Source organism: Eublepharis macularius, chromosome 8 (assembly GCF_028583425.1).
Source record: "Eublepharis macularius isolate TG4126 chromosome 8, MPM_Emac_v1.0, whole genome shotgun sequence".
Classification (NCBI taxonomy): Eukaryota; Metazoa; Chordata; class Lepidosauria; order Squamata; family Eublepharidae; genus Eublepharis; species Eublepharis macularius.
Window position 1 is genome coordinate 44,558,171 of NC_072797.1, and position 19,775 is coordinate 44,577,945.

The 19,775-nt window shown below is 41.2% G+C and overlaps 1 protein-coding gene across 4 annotated transcripts in view; it reads right to left on the minus strand.

Moving 5' to 3' along the window:
• Positions 1-19,775, minus strand: part of SSBP2 (single stranded DNA binding protein 2) — a 165,309-nt gene that overhangs the window by 114,042 nt on the left and 31,492 nt on the right. For all 4 annotated transcript variants that reach the window (XM_054986656.1, XM_054986655.1, XM_054986654.1 and 1 more), the window contains exons 2-3: positions 3,331-3,403; positions 1,094-1,155 (exon numbers count right to left, since the gene is read on the minus strand). In XM_054986656.1, coding sequence (XP_054842631.1) covers positions 1,094-1,155; positions 3,331-3,403 — 135 coding nt within the window. The remainder of the gene's footprint in view (positions 1-1,093; positions 1,156-3,330; positions 3,404-19,775) is intronic.

Consider the following 19,775-nt stretch of genomic DNA (forward strand, 5'->3'; position numbering starts at 1 on the left):
GATCTTAATAAACTTCCCAGAAAGATTGGAGCAATTTTACACTTTTGTCCTCCTTTCAGACTCCTGTAAAGAAACAACTCACAATGTAGCAAAGTTCTGTGAAATGGCATGTGTAATACAAAGGCAGCTGGTTAAGTCATCAAATAACTTACAGCGATATGTGTGTTGAAATTTAGGAATATTTGAATATGCTACCCCTTTTATTGTAAGGAGCAGCTATATAGCTTTTAATTTTTTAAGCTGATCTTGTATTGAAATAAATTGATCCTCTCTCACTCTAGTAGTTTCCAGCTAGCACCAAATATAGCAGCTATGGTCCTTACTGGACCCTATCAAAATTAACATACAGTGCAAGTTCTTCCACAGCTACATTGGCTTCCCTTTTGCATCTGGTCTCAATCCAAGGCGCTGCTGGCATTGATCTTTAACTTCCTAAACAAGCTTAGTACCTGTATCAGCCAATGCAGGCACTGAGATCAATGGATGAAGCCTTCCTGCCAGAGTCTGCATTACCAGAGGCAAGACTGATCCATTAGAGTGCCTTTTCAGACCCACCCTCTGCTGGGCACTCCCACCCCCACAGTTCATTGCTGCAGTTCCTTTAGGAAAAAAGCTCAAGGACATTTCTGCTCTGCAAGATGATTTGACTATTAAATGGTGTCTTGTTCCTTCTCTCTCTATATATGGGTTGAAAGGCAGCATATGAATTATCTAAATAAATATCAAACCTGATAATATATTGGTAGTCCTTTCCATAGAACCTGTTGTAAACTAGCTGCCAAATGAAGCTATATTTTGTATCTATCTTTTTAATTGTCTTAGGATACTCCTACAATCCAGAAGGGAAAATACACCTTATTTTGAAGACCTTTTTTTTCTTAAAGAGAGACCAACTGAGATTGATTGAAAAACAAATAACTATACCATATGTTTGTCTCTATCAGACAACTGGCTGTTTTGTTCTCCTTTAAATGCTGTCTACATCTAAATTTTTTCCTCAGGAGACATCACATATATTTGTTATTTTCGTACAAAGTTAATCTGATGTTTGTCAGGCTTAATTCTTTAATGCAAACAGAAAGCAAGTACTTACCACCACCAAGAATGTAAGAATCCCGGGGGTTCGCCCAATGTGATGTTCTTTTCCCATCTTATCTAAAACCATAAACAGTGATTACACTTTTTTTCATTTAGCTCAAGTCCATAAATAAATAAGCACACTCCTGCCCACCTCTCCATACTATCAATTGATTTTTTCCCCAGTCTCCTTGCAGCTATTGCTATTAGGATTGTAAACTTCAGTCATAAGGATGTAAGAGGAGCTCCACTGCATCAGTCCATCCAGTCCATTATCAACAAACCATTATCAACAGTGACCTGCCACAAGCCTCTGGGACTCTTCTGAGCAGATCCTGTAGGCAGTAGCCTCAACAGCTGACATAAAAGGGGCATACTGGAACTAAGAAGTTCCACATAGCTTAGATATCTGCTAGCTATTAACCAACTTACTCTCCAGTAATCTATCATAACTCTTTTAAACACCATATAAGCTAACAGCCATTACTATGCTTTTAATAGTAAATTTCAGAAGGTAACTGTTTTTTGTATGAAATAGCGCTTCCATTTCTTGTTTTACAGCTGAGCAATTTCACTGGACAACACCGAGTTCTAGTATTAGGAAATGAATCCCAAAATCTCCCTCTCTATTGTCCCCATGCCAGAATATTAATCAACTTAATCTTGAACTGAAGATTAAATCCCACCTTCCACTATCCAAATTAATCATGTAGGCCAAAAGTGAAGATTACACTACCCTTCTAGCCACACAGAATCTTTCCTTTTCACTGAACCAACAGTTAACAAAACTTAGAGCTGGCTTTCCCTTCTGTTACTATTTGCATATCATCACAAAAGTGTGGACAGCAAATTGACAGTCCTACCCCACGAAATTTACTAACTAAAATTAGGCATAAGGGACACAATGAAGGTAAGGGAAGAGAGTGAGGGAAGGACTAAGCATGGGAAGAATATGCTTCATTTCTACTAGCATGTACTTAGGCTTAGTTTGGGCAGGGAAGAGGACTAAAAGAATCTGCCAAAAGCTCCACACAAAAGCCAGCATTTGAAGATTTGAAGGATGAGAAAAAAGTTTCATTACACATGCATTCTGGGATGCAAGTGAAGAAATAAATGGGAAACATGGAAGAAAGGACAGAGTAGGAGACTCTTGGATGTCCAAGAGTGGTACAGCTGGAGGATTAAGGATCGCACGCAGGGACGGGAGAGCAGAGAAATAGGGAGATTTCTGAAGCCAAGGATGAGGAATTACTGCTGAATAAAAGGGAGGACAGGAAGCCAGCACAGGGATTTCAGGAGAGGTACCACATGATTACATCGATCACAGAAGACAATTCTTTTGGAGGCAGAATTCTGGACAGAGGCATCAAGTTAACAAAAACAGAAGAGGAGGGTTCAGTACTCAAGACAACAGATGACTGGAGTACAAACCATAGGTTTTGTCAAGTGGAAAGAATTGTGCAATGTTGTAAAAGGGAGGATATGGCGTTGGACGGGCAGGCAAAGATAAAACCAAGCCTTCATGCCCTTCTATAGGCTGGATGGTGACACTGTCAACAGAAACAGAGAGTGTATGGAAAGTCTTCGGAGCAAAGATGGTAAGTTCAATGCTTCTGGCAGTAAATTCCAAAGTCAAGTGAAGATGACAGTGCTGATAATCTGTCACTTCCACAATGCTGATATTTGGAAATGTTAACCTTCATTTTCTAGTATGTTGCAAGGATGTTAATGCTAGGAATTAGGTTTGCTAATGATACAATGATGCTGAAAAACCAGAGAATGCTAAACAACAGGATTGTCACATTTTTGGCCTAGCTACTTGTTATCAATCCTGCAAAAGCCATGTTACTTTGTTCTGCTTGATCTAATATTCTATCAATTTTCTTCAATCAGGCTTGTAAATAAACTCTTAGCTAGTCACCTGCAATGAGGAAATGTTGCTTCCAGGTGATCAAACTTGGCCCCAGTACAAAGCAGGACCACACAGACAAGCAACTGCACAGATGCTTATTCCCCATCTGCAGAAATGCTGCATCATGACTCCTGCAGCATCACATACTGTTTCTCCACTCTAGCAAAAACATAAGACCTGACAGGTGAAGAAATGCACATTCAAGGTGGGACATAAACTCATGTAAATTTTACTGATAATTGCTGAATTATAGATTACAACGCTGGTTTAAATCTTTCCCATCAAATGTGGTGCTTTTCTATATAAACTTGTTGAAGAGATAAAGGTAGTAGGAAACATACCTCCGATAAGAATGTCTGCGCGGATTTCTGTGCTCCTACATGGAGCAGATATTCATATACATATAGTGCTAACCTGGAAACAGAAAAGAAGAGAAAATTTGACTTGCAAAGTTCAAGTCCAAAATTCATAGACTGATGTATGTATTATCAAAGAAAGGAAATGTACTATAAGAGCAGAATTGGTATCATCTACTTTACCAACATATTCCAGTTATATATGTGAGGGGAAATCATAGGCAAAGCTAAGATTGCTATTATGCAAAAATCTCTCTGTCAATATTTTATTATCTTGGGCACAGGCCCAGTTAGCTCGTAACTGTTTAGCTTCTATTATTCTATATTTATCTACATAAAGCTATGCTTACAGTAAACAATACAACACAGCTATAATTATAGAAGTACTGAGCATTTCTCAACAAAGTTACTAAACAAGAAACCTTCTGAATCTTTCACTATCTTAGCTCCATATTTCTGCTCATCACAGGAGCTAGCCAAAGTCATTCAGAACAGCTAAACCCTGCACTAATTGTGATGAGACACTTCTAGCCAAAATTTGTCTTATTGCTAGAACAATGGTTACACTAAAATAAAAAGGATTGCACTAGAATAAAAAGGGCGGACATAACAAACAGAATACTAGTAATAATAAAAAAGAAAGCCCCAAACAGCAATCTTTGCTCTGATCCTGTACATGCTTGTTAAAAAATAGGATTCCACTGATTTCAGAAGAATTTACATCCAAGTATGCAACTCAGGTACATAGCCTTCATTAAAATTCTATTTTGAGACTTGGTTTATTACTGCTAAAGTGAATGAATACTGGGAAAATGTAATTTTGTCTGAACACTAGTGAGAAACTTTCCTGATCTGTCTTGCAGACTTGGGCATATGAACGACTGTAATGTATTTTTCCCCTACAGACTTCCCTGCATCTTTAACAGCAGCAGGATAAGCAGAAATTCAACAAGTTTTTCCGGCATAGAGATGAAATAAGTCATTGCAGCAGTTTAAAGGAGCCCGGTCTTAAAAACACACACACCCCTTCTCTATTTCTAACAAAATGAAGTTCTGAATCCACAAGTTGAAAGAAGAGTTTCATTTTGTGGTAAAACAAAAATGAGTCTGGGGTCATCTGCACCACCAGATTCCTTTTTGGCTTTTCCGCAAGAAACCAACATGGCTTTCCCACCTGTATTCTGAGTAGACGCTGATCATGTAGAACCAAGACACAACAAAAACAGCAGCTCTCAATGTGAAAAGGTATTCATTCTAGTTTTCACACATGCACTGGGAAATACTAAATGGTCAACTAACAATGCAATCCTATGCAGAGTTACTCCAGTCTAAGCCCATTGAAGTCAATGGCCTTAGACTGGAGTAACTCTCCATAGGATTGCACTGTAAGATAAGTAAGTCAAAATACGTAGTCAACATGTAAAGACTAGGTTAGCATTGTGTTTCAATGTCTCAAATATTTAGATAACAAGAAGTAATGTGGGTTTTCCAGAAAGATTATGTGATGAACATAAGTACAAAGTGACCTGATTTAGCATGTTTAACTTTTATTTAGTAAACAAATTTTAAAAGTGAGTTTTTAAAAAGAAATTAAGCAGCGTATATGGATGACCACTGACATCTTGTAATACACTAGAGAGCAAAGCACATCAGGATCTTTTAAGCATTTCTGCAGTGAGTTCTTTGCACAAATTAGCATTTTCTTAAGTCAAGTGTGATAGGCATGTTCCTTCAACCATTCCACCTTTCAACGCTTTCCAGTCAATTAATTTTATTTATGAAACTGCAGACTTTCTATCTAATGGGAAGAGAGCAGCTGGTTGATACAATTGTTCAAAGTAAAGAACTAGTTTTTCTGGCTACGCAACTATTGGAATCTTGCTAAGTTTGTGAATCTCTACATTGCAACGGTAGAAACAAATAAGGAATCCATCAAATTCTTTTGACATGGTAAAGTCATCACTAGAAAAATGGATATTGTGTATCCAAAGATAGGTTCAAGGAACTCTGTTCATTATAAAGTAGATTTCAAATTATGAATCCTGTAGAAATAAGCTGATTAATTAATGGAGGTGCTATGGGAATTATCCAGTTATTGGTTGTTGTGGGTTTTCCAGGCTGTATAGCCGTGGTCTTGGCACTGTAGTTCCTGACGTTTCGCCACCAGCTGTGGCTGGCATCTTCAGAGGTGTAGCACCAAAAGACAGAGATCTCTCAGTGTCACTACACTGCTACACCTCTGAAGATGCCAGCCACAGCTGCTGGCGAAACGTCAGGAACTACAATGCCAAGACCATGACTATACAGCCCGGAAAATCCACAACAACCATCGTTCTCCGGCCGTGAAAGCCTTCGACAATATATCCAGTTATTGGCTACTGAATGGATTTGCATTATTTAACTGTAAGATTCCTGTAAAAGCCTGATCACCACTTGTCAAGAACTACAATCGCCATTGCTAAACTGAAGCCACATCTCTTGGTCCGTTTTTGATTTATTCCTACAGTTAATGAATATCAGAATTGTCATTGCAGTTTTTTAAAATTATTGCACACATTTTCACTTGTTTCAACAGCTTTGCTTTCATTGCCCATCAAAGCAGTTCTTTTGCAAGATTAAGCCCTCATCTGCAAACACTTCCCAAGCATGGATTCCAGGATACTTTGTATAGTAGAGGACAGCAAAAGGCGTGTCCTCCAAGCTTTAAGAAATCACTCAACATTTTGGAAGGGTATACAAAAGTGAAAAGACCTTCCTCCTCTGCTGATGTGCTTCTACCTCTCCCTATCTGCCTCCCTCCTAGGCCCCGAGGCATTCCAAGACAGGGGAGAGTATCTTGTCATGCCCATGCAACGTTAATGGGAAGGAGAGATAACACACACAATCAATGTGATGTAAAAAAAAAAAGAAGACGACTGCTATTTGCCTGGCAGGACTCCATGGAATGAATAGCACAAGAATGACCTACATTAATTCAGAATCAGTAGTTACTATTAGCTAAAACATAGAAGTTCTCTCTTCTTTTCTAAATATCACGATGAACACCCTACTCTTTAACAACTGAAAGTTTTTATGATTTTAAACCATTTTACTTAAACTGAACTAGCAGCATGAGATCCAGCTGAAAGCAGTGGTTAGAGTGTTGGAAGAAGACCTAGGAGGTCCAGGTTTGAATCCCCACTCTCTGGGTGACCTTGGGCCAGGCCCACCCTTTCAGCCTAACCTATCTTACAGGGTTGTTGTGAGGATAAAATGGAGGAGAGCAAACCAATGTGAGCTGCTGTGGGTCCCCACAGGGAAGAAATGTGGGCTATAAATTAAATAAATCATTTATTCATTTTGGGAATGCCTTGTCAACATATGGAGTCCTTCCTAGACTGTAACATCAAAAATCATGCACAACTGGGAACAGCACTATCTTTCAATAAACAATTTATTCTGTTTAAACAAATGTATGTAGTTGTAGCATATTTATTTTCACTGAACATTGCAGTAGGCAGTTATCAGTCTACAGTCTCTTGCTTCCAGTTGCTATTTATTGTCCTAAAACTGCTTCGAAAATTTCAATGAAGAAAGAGGTATAAGGGTGCTAAATGTGTTACGACCCCCTCTGACCCCATGACTCTGACTCAGTGTTCAGAGGAAGATCCCAAGGAGTCAAAGCCAGGGAACCCAGAGAACCAGGAAGGGCCTGATGCTGAGGCACCCGCTGATCATGTTCCAGCAGCACCTGAGGTCACTCTGCCAGCGCCTGCAAGGGAGATCTTGCAACCGGGCTCTGATAGCCACCAGGCCTCTGCTGGACAGACTGTGAACCTGGATCCATAGCCCCTGAGGACCCACTCCCATTCCTTAAGAGTAGTGGCAGCAGAGAACCCGGGCCGAAGTAGCACAAAGGACATGCAGTGTCAGACTGGCTGCGTGCAATCCCATCCTGGATTCAGAACAATGCTCTGAGATGAAAACCTCTTGGCAGGATCCTGACCAAAACACAGTGCACTCTCAAGAGCAGCTGAGCCTGATTAACTCTCAACCTATTTAGGCTGGGACTTGGGAAGGCTGCCTTGCTGGATCAACTGGTCTCCCAGGTATAGGCCCTGTGCCTCAGTTTCTTTCCTCCAGCAGAGACTCCAGATTTTCCTAGCTAAGCCTGAGGGTTACTCCAGGAGAGATCCAATGCAGGACTAAAGGAGAAAGAATATTGCTGCTCTCTACCCCCCTCCCACACTTCAACTGCCTGTACCCCTTGAGAAACTGCTTGGAAAGAGAAGCTGTGGATGAAGGAAGAGTAGCAAAGGCTATTTCTACACAGGTTATTTGATCATGGTCAATGCTGTTGGGAAGCAAGTTGTTCTCCTGCTTCCCCACAACATTGTGGCACATTCATGCACCTCTGGGGTTTCCCTGACTTTTGGCTGATCTTTCTCAAAATTGCTTCGCTCGAAAATTTTGGAAAAGGTTGCAGTAAAGCCTAGAAAGCTGCTGAGTAAGTGGGAAAATTCAGATTTGAAGTGGAAACTTCCAAGCAGACTTATTTGCTCTGAGTTTGCATTAGAAATTATTTGAGCAAGAAAGACAAGATTTAGAATTCTTTTCTCGTTCTTCAAATTTAATTAGTTGAACATCAGAACCAACCAAGACTTGTTCATATAACATTAGTAAAATGGGGGGGGGGGTTACTTCAAGTTCAAGAACACATGAAAGAGCTGCAAAATCTTATATGAATAGCTATAATCATTTGTTTTCATCATGTATACCACAAATATCTAGAAGTGTTTTCATCTTTTTAACAGATGGCAGAGGCAGAAGGTTATCACTGCACGAAACTGAAAAGTACTAAGGAGGAAGACAAGGCTTTGGTAACTGTATGGTAATAAATTTTTCACCTGCTGTTACTGTTCTTTGTTGTTTAAGGCAACTGCTGAATTATGAGACAAAAACATATAAGCAGTTTACATTATTGCTTATTAATTTTACATGAATTGCTTGATGGGCAAGCCTTGAACTTTGCATAAAACCATATACACAAATTTATCCCCTTGTACATGCCTTTGCAGCATTTGCAACCAAATGTTGTGGGTTGTCAGGGTGACATAAGGGGTGAGGGAGCCCCACTGGATCTTGCAAAACCAGCAGTCCAGGCGCGAGTTGTTGTTGTTGGTGATGACATTGGATTGGAACAGGACAGTTCCAGGGAGGAGTAAACCTTTCTTGTTCCTCCTTGCCCTGTTCCTCCCCCTCTTCCCAAAGAGCCTTCCATGTTTCCCTCCCTCCTAAAACATCCTCATCAGTTTCTTCCCTTCCCTTCCCAAGGATTCTTCCTTCCCCCCCCCCGCCCACCTTTCCAAGGATCCTTCCCTTTTTCTCCCCCTCCCCCAGGCAAATACCCTTACCTCCTCCTGGCTCCTTCCCAAACACCTGTACCATGCTCCCCCCCTCTTGGCAATTAGCCTTACCCTCTTTTCCAGGCAAATAATCTTACTCTGTCCCAGCTCCCTTCCAAACACCCTAACCCATCCCCCCTCAAACACCAGCTTTCCTCCCTACCTCCAAAACACCCTTCCCCCTTTTCCTCCCAATCCAGGGCTGCTGGGCTCAGTGGTGGCTACTCGTATACAAGATGAAACAGATTTGACATTCATAGACGAATACAAACTACTACAGAAGACCATCTAACAACATGGATAATGTGGGAAGGTTTACTTGCTTCTTTAAAAGTGTTTTAATGGACACTGGCAGTTTCAGATTATTCCATACCTGCTACTGCTTCTGCTTCACCCTAATTATGGACTTGTTCTATTGCTATAGAATAGAAAAATTATTTCTATCCATATTCCTTCTGCAATTTTTTTTTTACTTCCTGGTTGTCTATTTACCAGTTGAATAATTTAAATTATCTATACATTCTCTACAAGTCTCTTTAAAACTGGTAAAATTTGCACAAGTTTCTGGTTTTTTAAAAAAATTCTGTTTGTTTTCAAAATCACCAACAATACAAATAACTTTTATAAGAATAGGTATCTATAAACAATTACTACATTCAGTATATGTTTTCTAAATTATTATACATTCCTTACAATCATAAATAACATATTTACAATTCATATACAATCATATAGTATAGCAATGATTATATCTTACTGTATTGAATATCCATCCTGTTATGTGCTATTGTATCTGAGCCTGTGGAAGTGGATGTGTATAACTAGTAGTGGCACAAGTTTCTGTTTAATAGTTTCTCCATCATACAATACACAAACATCACTTCAGAAACATCAGAGTAGCCGATTCATCTGTCCCCCTCTATCGCTGGGTTCCACTAGTGGATGAAGACTTATTGTTTCATTTGGCATTGGCATACCACAAATTGGCCCTCCTCCCTTTTTTGGTGTTGTATTTGTATTGTGTGTTTACTGATGTTTTAAATTTAAAATGTTCTTAATTGTTTAATGTTCACTGCTTTGGGGACACTATTAGAGTGGAAAGGTGACACACAAATGTTTTAAATAAAATAAATTAGGAAGGCAGTTCTTGTGTTCTTTGATACATGAACAGAAGCATTATACTCCTTTTTAATTCAGTTTTTACTTTTGACCATGAACTGATCTTTTTTCCATGAAGAAACCAGTAAATGTAACCCCATATTTTCTTACGTTTTGTATTTTAATGTTCTTATACTAGTTTTCAAACCCTCAAAACAAAGTAGTTGTCTTTCATGGAAAATATGCCCATTTTGTTTTAAATGAAGTTTTCCCACTAGAATCCTAGAATTTATTCATAAGAAAATTTGGGCAAATTTAACAGATGAAGCAACCAAAGCATCTTTAACTGAACAACAGCCCTCCCTTCTAATACATATGGAAAGAATCTGCAGATCCTGGCTAAGAAGCTGCTATTACAACCCTTGGACCAAATAAACTCTGGGGGCTGCTTTCACACACTTCGGATAATGCAATTTCAATGCACTTTAGCAATCATTTGCAACTGGATTTCCTTGTATGGAACAGAAAAATCCACTTGTAAATTATTGCTAAAGTGCATTGCAAGTGCATTATCTAACATGCACGAAGGGCATCATGTTCTCTGCAACTCACTGCCACTAGAAAGGCTGCTAGGTAGGGCCAGTGTACTCTCACTGTCCCTCTGCATGCATTGTCATTGTACGTAAGTATATTATTTGTACAGGGCTTTGGTTTTGTGTGCTTAAGTTGCTTGTCTCTGTGTCTGTCAATCTGAATTGCAGTGGTCAAGGAATGTCTTTTGTTGAGAAAGCTGAATCTCCCTGATAGATATATATCTAGAATATTCTGCATCAGCTGACATTCTACAGCAGCCAAAGCTCATAAGCAGACAAAAACAGTTTATATAAAGTACTTTGCAGTAGCACTTTGCAGTAGCACTAAGAACACTGACTGCTAAGCATACACTTTGTCAGGGAACTAGCACTGGCCCTGCCTCCAAGCATATGCTGCGCATGGGCATAATATATACATGGAACAAGTAGCATGAATAAAGGTCCTCTTCCCCATGATCAAAAGCATGAAAATGTAGTATCCCCAATTACAAGGATGGATCCTATGCACATGCAGCTTTGGGCATGTAGGTATCTTGCCCACACGCTGCAAATATGAATAGGTGGGGTTATCACATTGGGTTATAAGCAAGCAAGAGAGCAGCTTGCTTAGAACCCCAAATTTCCAAGTTTTTCTTATTAAGAAAAGTCCTCAACAAACACCCTTCCATAACCCTTCCCCCCCCCAAACCTTCACATCTCTAGAGCACACAAAAGGCCAAGAATAAGTCTGGCTGCTGAAATGAAATCAGGTAATAAAATGTATTTTATACAACTAGATACTCTAGAAATTGGTATTTCTTTTTCTTTGTTTAGGTTTGGTTCTATGGCTTTTGTTTTACTTTTGAATACAGTATTACAAGTTTTTTTCCCAACCTGTTCTTTCTTACCATCACATTACTTCTTAAGAGCCTATTTATTTTATGCTTTAAAGTTTTTTATGTGAAAGTCTTGCTTTTTCAGTTGGATTGAACATTATTTTAATGATGGTTGTTGGAAATGTTGGTGAAAACATTACTTCATCAATGAAGTAGTACTGCATGCCTAAGAGAGAATCAAATACACTCATTTTCAAACAGTTTCCTAGGACCACCAAGTTGTTTTTGTTTCTTAACAGAGATGCCTCGTTTAAAATATCAAAAAGGTAGTAACATTTCCATAAAATACACTATAGTTGTTGCTTTGCAGTGCACAGGAAAATATTGGATGTGTCTTAGGAGACACTGAGTTCACAATGGACAATAGTGTAGAACATTTAAAAAGCACTCTGATGTATTGTTGTGTCATCAGCTATCAAATATTTTTGGATGAAATACATACAAATATTATTTGGAGAATATCTGGCAACAAAATTCATCACAGGAAAGCCTGATGATAAAGTTTTCAAAGCAAATTCAGTTCAGCTCTAGTTCTTCCAATTTTTCCCTGCAACGTTAAGGGTTTTTAAAACTCTGAAATAAGCCACAGACTGTACAAAGTTGTCTCAGGGACACATGAGTTCTAGATTCAAACTTATAAGCACTATTTAGCAGAAACGGTGTTCTCTTACTTTGCACATACACCAGGCTTGCCATTCCCCCAATTAGGGTGGGGGATTGCCCACCATTGGGCACTTCCCACCCCTGCTTAGCCAGCCAGCAGGGGGGAAATGGCAGGAAATGGGGAAGGACATCAGCAACATCCCACTGTGCTAATATCACTCCCCTTGCACCTGGAAATGATGCCAGTGTGTTTCAGGGAGACACTCTGGATGCTCTAGTTAAAGCATATTGTTCTGCACAAATACCAGAACATCCCCAGTGTCCCCTGGTGATGCACTGATGTCACAATATGGTGGTGGTGATCTCCACCCCCCACTGCGATTTTCAAGGCAAGAAACTAATAGGTGGTTTGCCATTACCTGCCTCTGCACAGTGACCCTTCATCTTCCTTGGAGGTCACCCCTCCCAATTACTAACCAACGTCAACCTTGCTTAGCATCTGAAACCTGATGAGATTGGGCTTGCCTGTGCTATCCAGGTCAAGAAGATACTGCCGTATAAATATAAATAAATACCACATGCACCAGGTACTATCTGCTTTTTTAAGCAGCTATTTACGAGTTCAAAATGAAGCAAAAAAATCATTGGTAACTACTTCAACAGAAAAAATGAAAGTAAATGGTATTAGATCAATGCTTGGAAGCTTCTGGGAGTACAAAAGTGTGGTTATGCCCATCACAGGAAAAAAAATCTATGCAAACTAGGCCAAGCTGTGTTTACTACTTTGTAAGCAGTTTGCAATCTGAAATTCACGGGTAGAAAAGATGAAGGGGGGAAAGTGGGAGAAGAAGAAACAAGAATAACAAGTAATTAATGTGAGTTAATACAGTTACACACACTTAGGTTTGGTTTCAGGGCCAAAACATACAACAATGGGAAAACTGTGGTCAGATCTTCCCAGTATTTTCCTAAGGCTTAAAAGCTGCTCAATGGGGCCCCAACACAGACTGAGACCACAGCATTGTTTCAGTAGCTGAAATTGGACAATAACCACCCCAAGCCATTTTTAGCCACAGAAAGGGGAAAAAATGGGCAGAGAAGTTGCCTTTTTCCCTTTCCATGACTAAAAGAGCAGGGTGCAGTTTTGATCTGAGAAAACATACAAGTGCTAACATTCTTCTATTTTGATTCTTATCTACAGATAAACAGACTGGACTCTTTGGCAGAACTGCTCCATCAAACCCAGCATCTTATGTTCTAGCCTTTTTGTTCTGTTTTCTCCCAGTACTGAGATCTTTGGATCATGTTGAGTATATTGTAGCTCAACACAGTAACTGGCATCATATAGGATCAACAGAAAAGCCCCCCCCCCCCAATTTAGTCTTTGAATACCTCTTCAAATGCCTTTAGCCTTTGGATATTCAGCTGTGCTATTTCTGTTCATATAAACCAAGTAAATGCTATATCCAAGTTAGAATAATTTTACTGCTACTATTTACAGCTTCAGCAACAATAGGAAAAAGTGCCTACCTACCTTTTATTCTGTTCTTTGTTTATTGTTCTAACTGACCTAATTTAGTTGAAAGACATTAAATCCAACAGACTCTTCAGACAAAGCTTAGCTCTTGTATTTGAACGGGGGAACTTGAAAAAATCTCTTAAGATGAAAAGCTTCATCTTAAATGTCTTAAGATGAAAAGCTGGATGAAAAGATGGAGAGCAGAGAAGTGGTGGGACAACAGATCACGATCAACCATGTTGAACACTGCTGAGAGGTCTAGTAATATCAGCAACGCCGATCCACCTTGATCCAAGTGCCTGTGGAGATCATCTGTGAGGGTGACCAATACTGTCTCCATCTCATGATCAGGGCAGAAGCTGGACTGGAATGGGTCTAGGACAGAGAAGTCATTCAGGAAAACCTGAAGTTGCTCTGGCTCCACCTGTTCAATTACCTTACCCAGAAATGGGAGGTGCAAAACTGGGTGGTAACTGGATGGGTCGGTGGGGTCCAAAGATGTTTTTTTCCAGGAGAGGCTGAGCCACTGCTTCCTTCAACACTCCAGGAAATACCACGAAGTCTAAGGAGAGACTAACAATGGCCTCCAAGGAATCCCGAAGCCCATCAGCGCAGGCCTTCACCAGTTATGATGGGAAAGGATCCAAGGGACAGGTGGTGGGCCTCGCCACTTGCAGGATCCTGTCAAACTCATTCTGAAACAGCAGACTGAAGTCATCGGATACAGATCCAGAAGATGGCTGAGAGGCCTCCAGTTCTCTTACTGTCTCAACCGTGGCCAGCTGGTTGTGGTGGAGAGACAAGATTTTTCCTGCAAAATAGCTCCCCAAAGCCTCATGGCTAATATTCAAATTATTAATTTGATGGTCTTCTTGTGGGAAGGAGATCAAAGACTGAACAATTCTAAACAATTGTGCTGGGTATGAGACACAATGAAAGCAGAATAGAATTCCTTTTTCATCGCCTTCACTACCATAATAGTAGTAACAACAACAACATTGAATTTATATACCACCCTTCGGGACAAGTTAACACCCACTCAGAGTGGTTTACAAAGTATGTTATTATCCCTACAACAATCACCTGTGTGGTGAGTGGGGCTGAGAGAGCTCCGGAGAGCTGTGACTTACTCAAGGTCACCCAGCGGGCTTCAAGCTGAGTGGGGAATCAAACCTGGTTCTCCAGATTAGAGTCCTGCCACTCTTAACCACTACACCAAACTGGCTCTCATAGGCTTTCATAAGCGTCCTATAAGATGATCTTCCTTCCTTGTTGTGATTCTGTCTCCACACTCACTCAAGCCATCATAGCTCCTGCTTCATTCGACATAGCTCCAGAGTATACCAGGGGGCCAGCCAAGTGCGAGAGCAAAACGGGCAATAGGGGGCGATTTCATCGACGGCTTCAGGGAGACTGACATGCCATCAGTCTCTGCAGGCCAGCATAAATCTGCCCACTGTCTATGCAGAGTGGGGGGCTGATACACTCAGACGAGCCTTCAGGATAAAGTGGTCCGAAAATGGAACCGCTTCAATCACATCCAGGTCTACATGAATCCCCATCCCAAAGATTAAATCTAGCATGTGGCCCGCTTGATGCATGGGGGCTGATCCAAATTGAGAGAGTCCCAGCATTGCCAGGGAGGACACCAGGTCCACAACCTGTGAGGAAGTGGCATCATTGGCATGAATGTCGAAATCCTCCCAGACTAAAATTTTGGTGTACTCCAAGGCCCAGCCATCTACCACTTCCAACAGACTCAGCAGGGAAGCTACTGGTGTGCTAGGCAATTGGTACACCAGACAGATTGCCAAATCTTCTTCAGCATCCCATGTCAGGCCAGGAATCTTTGGGGTGGGGAGCATCCCATGTCAATGCCAGGAATCTTTGGGGTGGGGAGTGGCCTGAAGGAGAAAGACTCTAAAATGAGCATTGGAACTGCACTCCCTGGCCACTCATCCGGGACTAATGAAGGACAGAAAAACGGGGGGGGGGGGTGTCAGTTCTTTCAAGGCGACTGTCTCATCCTCTCTTACCCAGGTCTCAGTCACATATACCACGTCCTTATCCTTCACTGTGAAATAATCCAGCAGCATTCTGGTCTTATTTTTAATGGACCTGGCATTACACAACATCAGTGCTGGAGAAGAGCTAATTCTCCTAGCTCCACAGCCAACATACCTCAGGACGGGGCATAGGTTGGAAGGGCACTGAGCCATACCATATCTCTGTGCCCTTCTCTTCCAAGACCTTGCTCCACTGCCATACCTCCCATCCTCAGATTACTAGGATTCCTGACTCCATGTTGGCCTCCTCGCCAGTAACCACAGATGCCACATCAAATCCCCAGGACAGACTCATAACAGTTTAGCCAAGTCCCACCATTACTTAAAATAACAATAATCTACCTACCCCACAATCATGTTCAGCCTACATATACTCTACCACCACCCGCAATGGGCTGGACAACCTAGACCGTGGCACTCACATTAATATTCAGTAACAACTGGCTGAACAGTTAAAATAATTCTAACCTAGACAAACAACAACACCCTCATCCAATCATTAAACATTCATCTTACATAAACAGTAAAAACTCATGTGCAGCAGAGAATAACAACATGCAACATGCAACAACTTTCTAACTCCCATAGACAGAAGGGGAAAACCAGAGCTCATTGGCAGGGCTCTCCTCCACAATGGCCTGACAGAGACAGGGGGAGGGAATCCAGCGTCCACCTTGTACAGTACCCAAGTCCCTTTGAACTGGAGCACCTGTAGGGGTTGGTCGCATATCTTGCTAGTCTCTACAACATTCCCCAACGTGTATGTGACTGTGACTATATATGTATGTTTCTGTGACTATGCTCCAAATCACTGGTTCCCAATCTTTTTGTTATGGTGAGCCACAAGTCCAAATGTACTTGATTTATTGTCACAAGACTTTTGGATTGTAGGGGTTCGGTGGCCATCACTTTCATGCATCTTAACTGAAAGTTTGCTTTTTTATATCTATTGCTTGTATTTACTCTTTAAAGTAACAGTTGTCAAAAGGGAAACACATCTTTGTGCATGCTCAGAATCATTTTTCTCTTAAATCCTAAAAAAAACGTTCTTTGCATGCAGAAAGGCACTTTGCATGTAATCAGAGTAGACCCAACCACTGATTTTTAAGTTGCTTCCTATTAGAAATGAAAGGTACACAAAAATATTTTGCCCCCCTGCAACAAACTGCATGGAAAGGTTGGCTTGCGCTTATTATTAATTTATAATCCACCTTTCTCACTGAGATCCAAGGTGGATTACACAGTGCAAGTGAAATACTATATGATCAACAGCTAGGACATTCACTGAGCAAAGTACAATAATGAACAAAAGTTAAGACATTCAGTGAACAGATGCAGGGTCAGTAGCAGAAAATTTGAAAATAAGCATAAAATAGAGCATAGAGATGAAATCTTTCTGAAACAATGTATAACAAATTTACATGGCATGTTTAGCAACATGGAAACTCCCTTGTAGGCGCATATCTGCATCAGCGGACAGTACTCAACAGCATAGCACATAGTCCCTGTCTCAACTGAAGCATATCTCTGAGCAATTTCTTATGACATAGGCCTATAATCTGGGTAGAAAACCCTCCTGAATAATTCAGTTTTGCACAGATTGTGGAAAGCCAGGAGAGTGGAAAATAATAATAAGAGCAAGAAGATGATGAAGATAACACATTGTACCTTCAGATAAACAGAGTTGCACTTACCTGTAACGGTTGTTCATTGAGGACTTCTGTGCAGGCATTCATGGGACTGTGCATGCACAGGCCTGCTGATTTTGGAGGTTTCATAGCTAAAAACACCACCAGGGGGCATTCCTGCCGGTCACTACGCCTGCGCAGCTGTCTTCCCACCGAAACGGCCTCTAGGGAGGAAGGGCGCCCCCGCTACCCTCAGTCATCTTTTGCTGCTGAATTGTCCAGGAAACAGAAGAGCCTTAGTGGGGAAGGAGAAAGGGTATGTGTGCCTGCACAGAAGACCTCAATGAACAACAGTTACAAGTAAGTGCAAATCTGTTTTTCATCTTCGGTCTTCTGTACAGTCCCATATGGGAGATTACCAAGCTACTTACCTGGGTGGTGGAGCTTTCTTTTCTTCACAGGAAGATTGACTGGAGCACGGAAGTAGCCGTGCTTGATGAATGTGTCAGCTGACGACCACGTCGCTGCCCTGCAGATGTCTTGGATCAGTACACCTCTGAGCAGAGCTGCTGAGGACGCCTGTGATCTGGTGGAATGTGTGTGCACTTCTAAAGGGCAAAGTAAGTTAGCCAGTTCCTAACAGAGTCTTATGGCCTGGAGGGCCTGTACCGCCCTCCTTGCTACAGTCTGAGCGCTCACCTTTTCCCCTTTATTAGGTCCAGTAAAACAAACAAAAAAGTGGGCATCCACCCTGAATTACTTGGTACAATCCAAATAAAACAGTATGGCCCCTCTGACATCTACTGTGAGCAAGGCCTTTTCTGCTTTGTTAGATTGGTCATGGAAAAAAAACAGGTAGATTTATCTCCTGTGACATAGGAAATTTAGAAGCAATTTTTGGTTAAAAATCCAATTTAATCCTCAACACCATCTTTTCTTGTTGAATCTTTAGGAAGAGGGGTTCAATATTTAACTTTAGGACGGGGGGGGGGGGGTTCAATGCTGATGTAATGGCCATCAGCAAAGCAACTGATGTAATAATAGCCATCTGCAAAGATCCTGAGAGGGCAGGTTGCCAAGGGTTCAAATGACTTCGAGATTAATTTGGTAAGTACCAATTGTAAGGACCACTGAAAGACCACCCACTTAGCATATGGGAACATGTTCTTTAAACCTCTCAGGAATAACTTAGAAGTAACTTGGGAGAAAACTGTCTTAATGTCTACTGGTGAATGAAAGGCTGATCTAGCTGCCAAATACACCTTAACTGATGAGTTCGACAGACCTCTCTTTTTTTGTTCTAGCAGGAATCCAAAACCTGAGTCAATGCACAGTCCATGGCACTTAGGCCTTTCCCTTCAGCCCATGACCTGAATTTCTCCCATTTTAGACCATAAGTTTGTCTGGTGGACAACCATCTGGCATTTAAGATAACCTGGACTACTCCCTTCAGTAGTATTAGCCATACAGGCAGTTTGAGTCTTCCTATGTCGTAGTGAAGGATTCCTTGTCACGACAGGAGGTCCGGTTCCTTGGGGAAGTGGTAAGTTTAGCTTGCTAGCCTCATCAGTCCATGGAACCAGGGATGCCTGGGCCAAAACAGGGCTATTAGTGATCACCCTTGTGCCCTCTGTTTGCAGCTTGCTTATCACCCTCATTAGTAAAGGAATGGGCGGTAACGGATAATGGAATCGACCTGACCACAATAGTTGGAGTGCATCTCCCAGGGAACTGAACCCTTGACCTCCTCTGGAACAGAAGAGATTTGCTTTCCAGTTTTCCCTTGTGGCAAATAAATCGATGGCTGATTCTGCACACATTGGATAATGCACTTTCAATGCACATTATCAATCGTTTGAGGTGGATTTTTTGTTCCGCACACCAAAAAATCCGTTCCAAATGATCTATAAAGAAGACTGGAAGTGCATTATCCAACGTGTGCGGAATCACTGGATGTCTGGAAAACCCACTGATGGAAAATAGCGTCTATATAAACGTCCTTCATAGACCACTCATGGGGGTCTGCTGAAGCGATCTGCTGTGATGTTCTCTACCCCTGGCAGAGTGATTCTAGATCACTATGGACTCCCTGCACAAGCTCCTGGACGTGATTCCGCCCTGCTTGTTGAAATATGCATCTTTGAGGTCCACTACCATGAACCAACAGTTGGGTGCTATCAATGACATAACAGTATGCAAGGTGGTCGTATGGAACCTGCAAGTGATAATGACTTTTTTTAGATTTCTTAAATCCAGGATAGGCGTCTGCCCCCCGTCTTTTTTCTCCACTAAGAAAAATCTGGAGTAAAATCCCAATTCAGATTCCCCTTCAGGTAGCTCCTGTACTGTACCTTTGTCTAGTAATGTTTTAAGTTCTACTCCTAATTCAGTACACTTTTGAAAGTCTGAAAATTAGGAAGAGCCAAGCGTGGGGAACTTTTGAACTCAATTTTAAAACCACTGTAAACAATTTTTAACACCTAAACATCAGACATGATAATATGCCAAACTGAAAAATATTCATGCAGTCTTTCCCCAAAGACTGGGGTCCAGCACCTGCTCTAGTCAGAACTGCTTTGTTGGTTGCGTCTGCTCTTTAGAATGGTGGGTTTGAGACCCCTGTCTCTGTCTCTGGTTCTGTTTCCTCCTAGCAAAGGTGCCTTG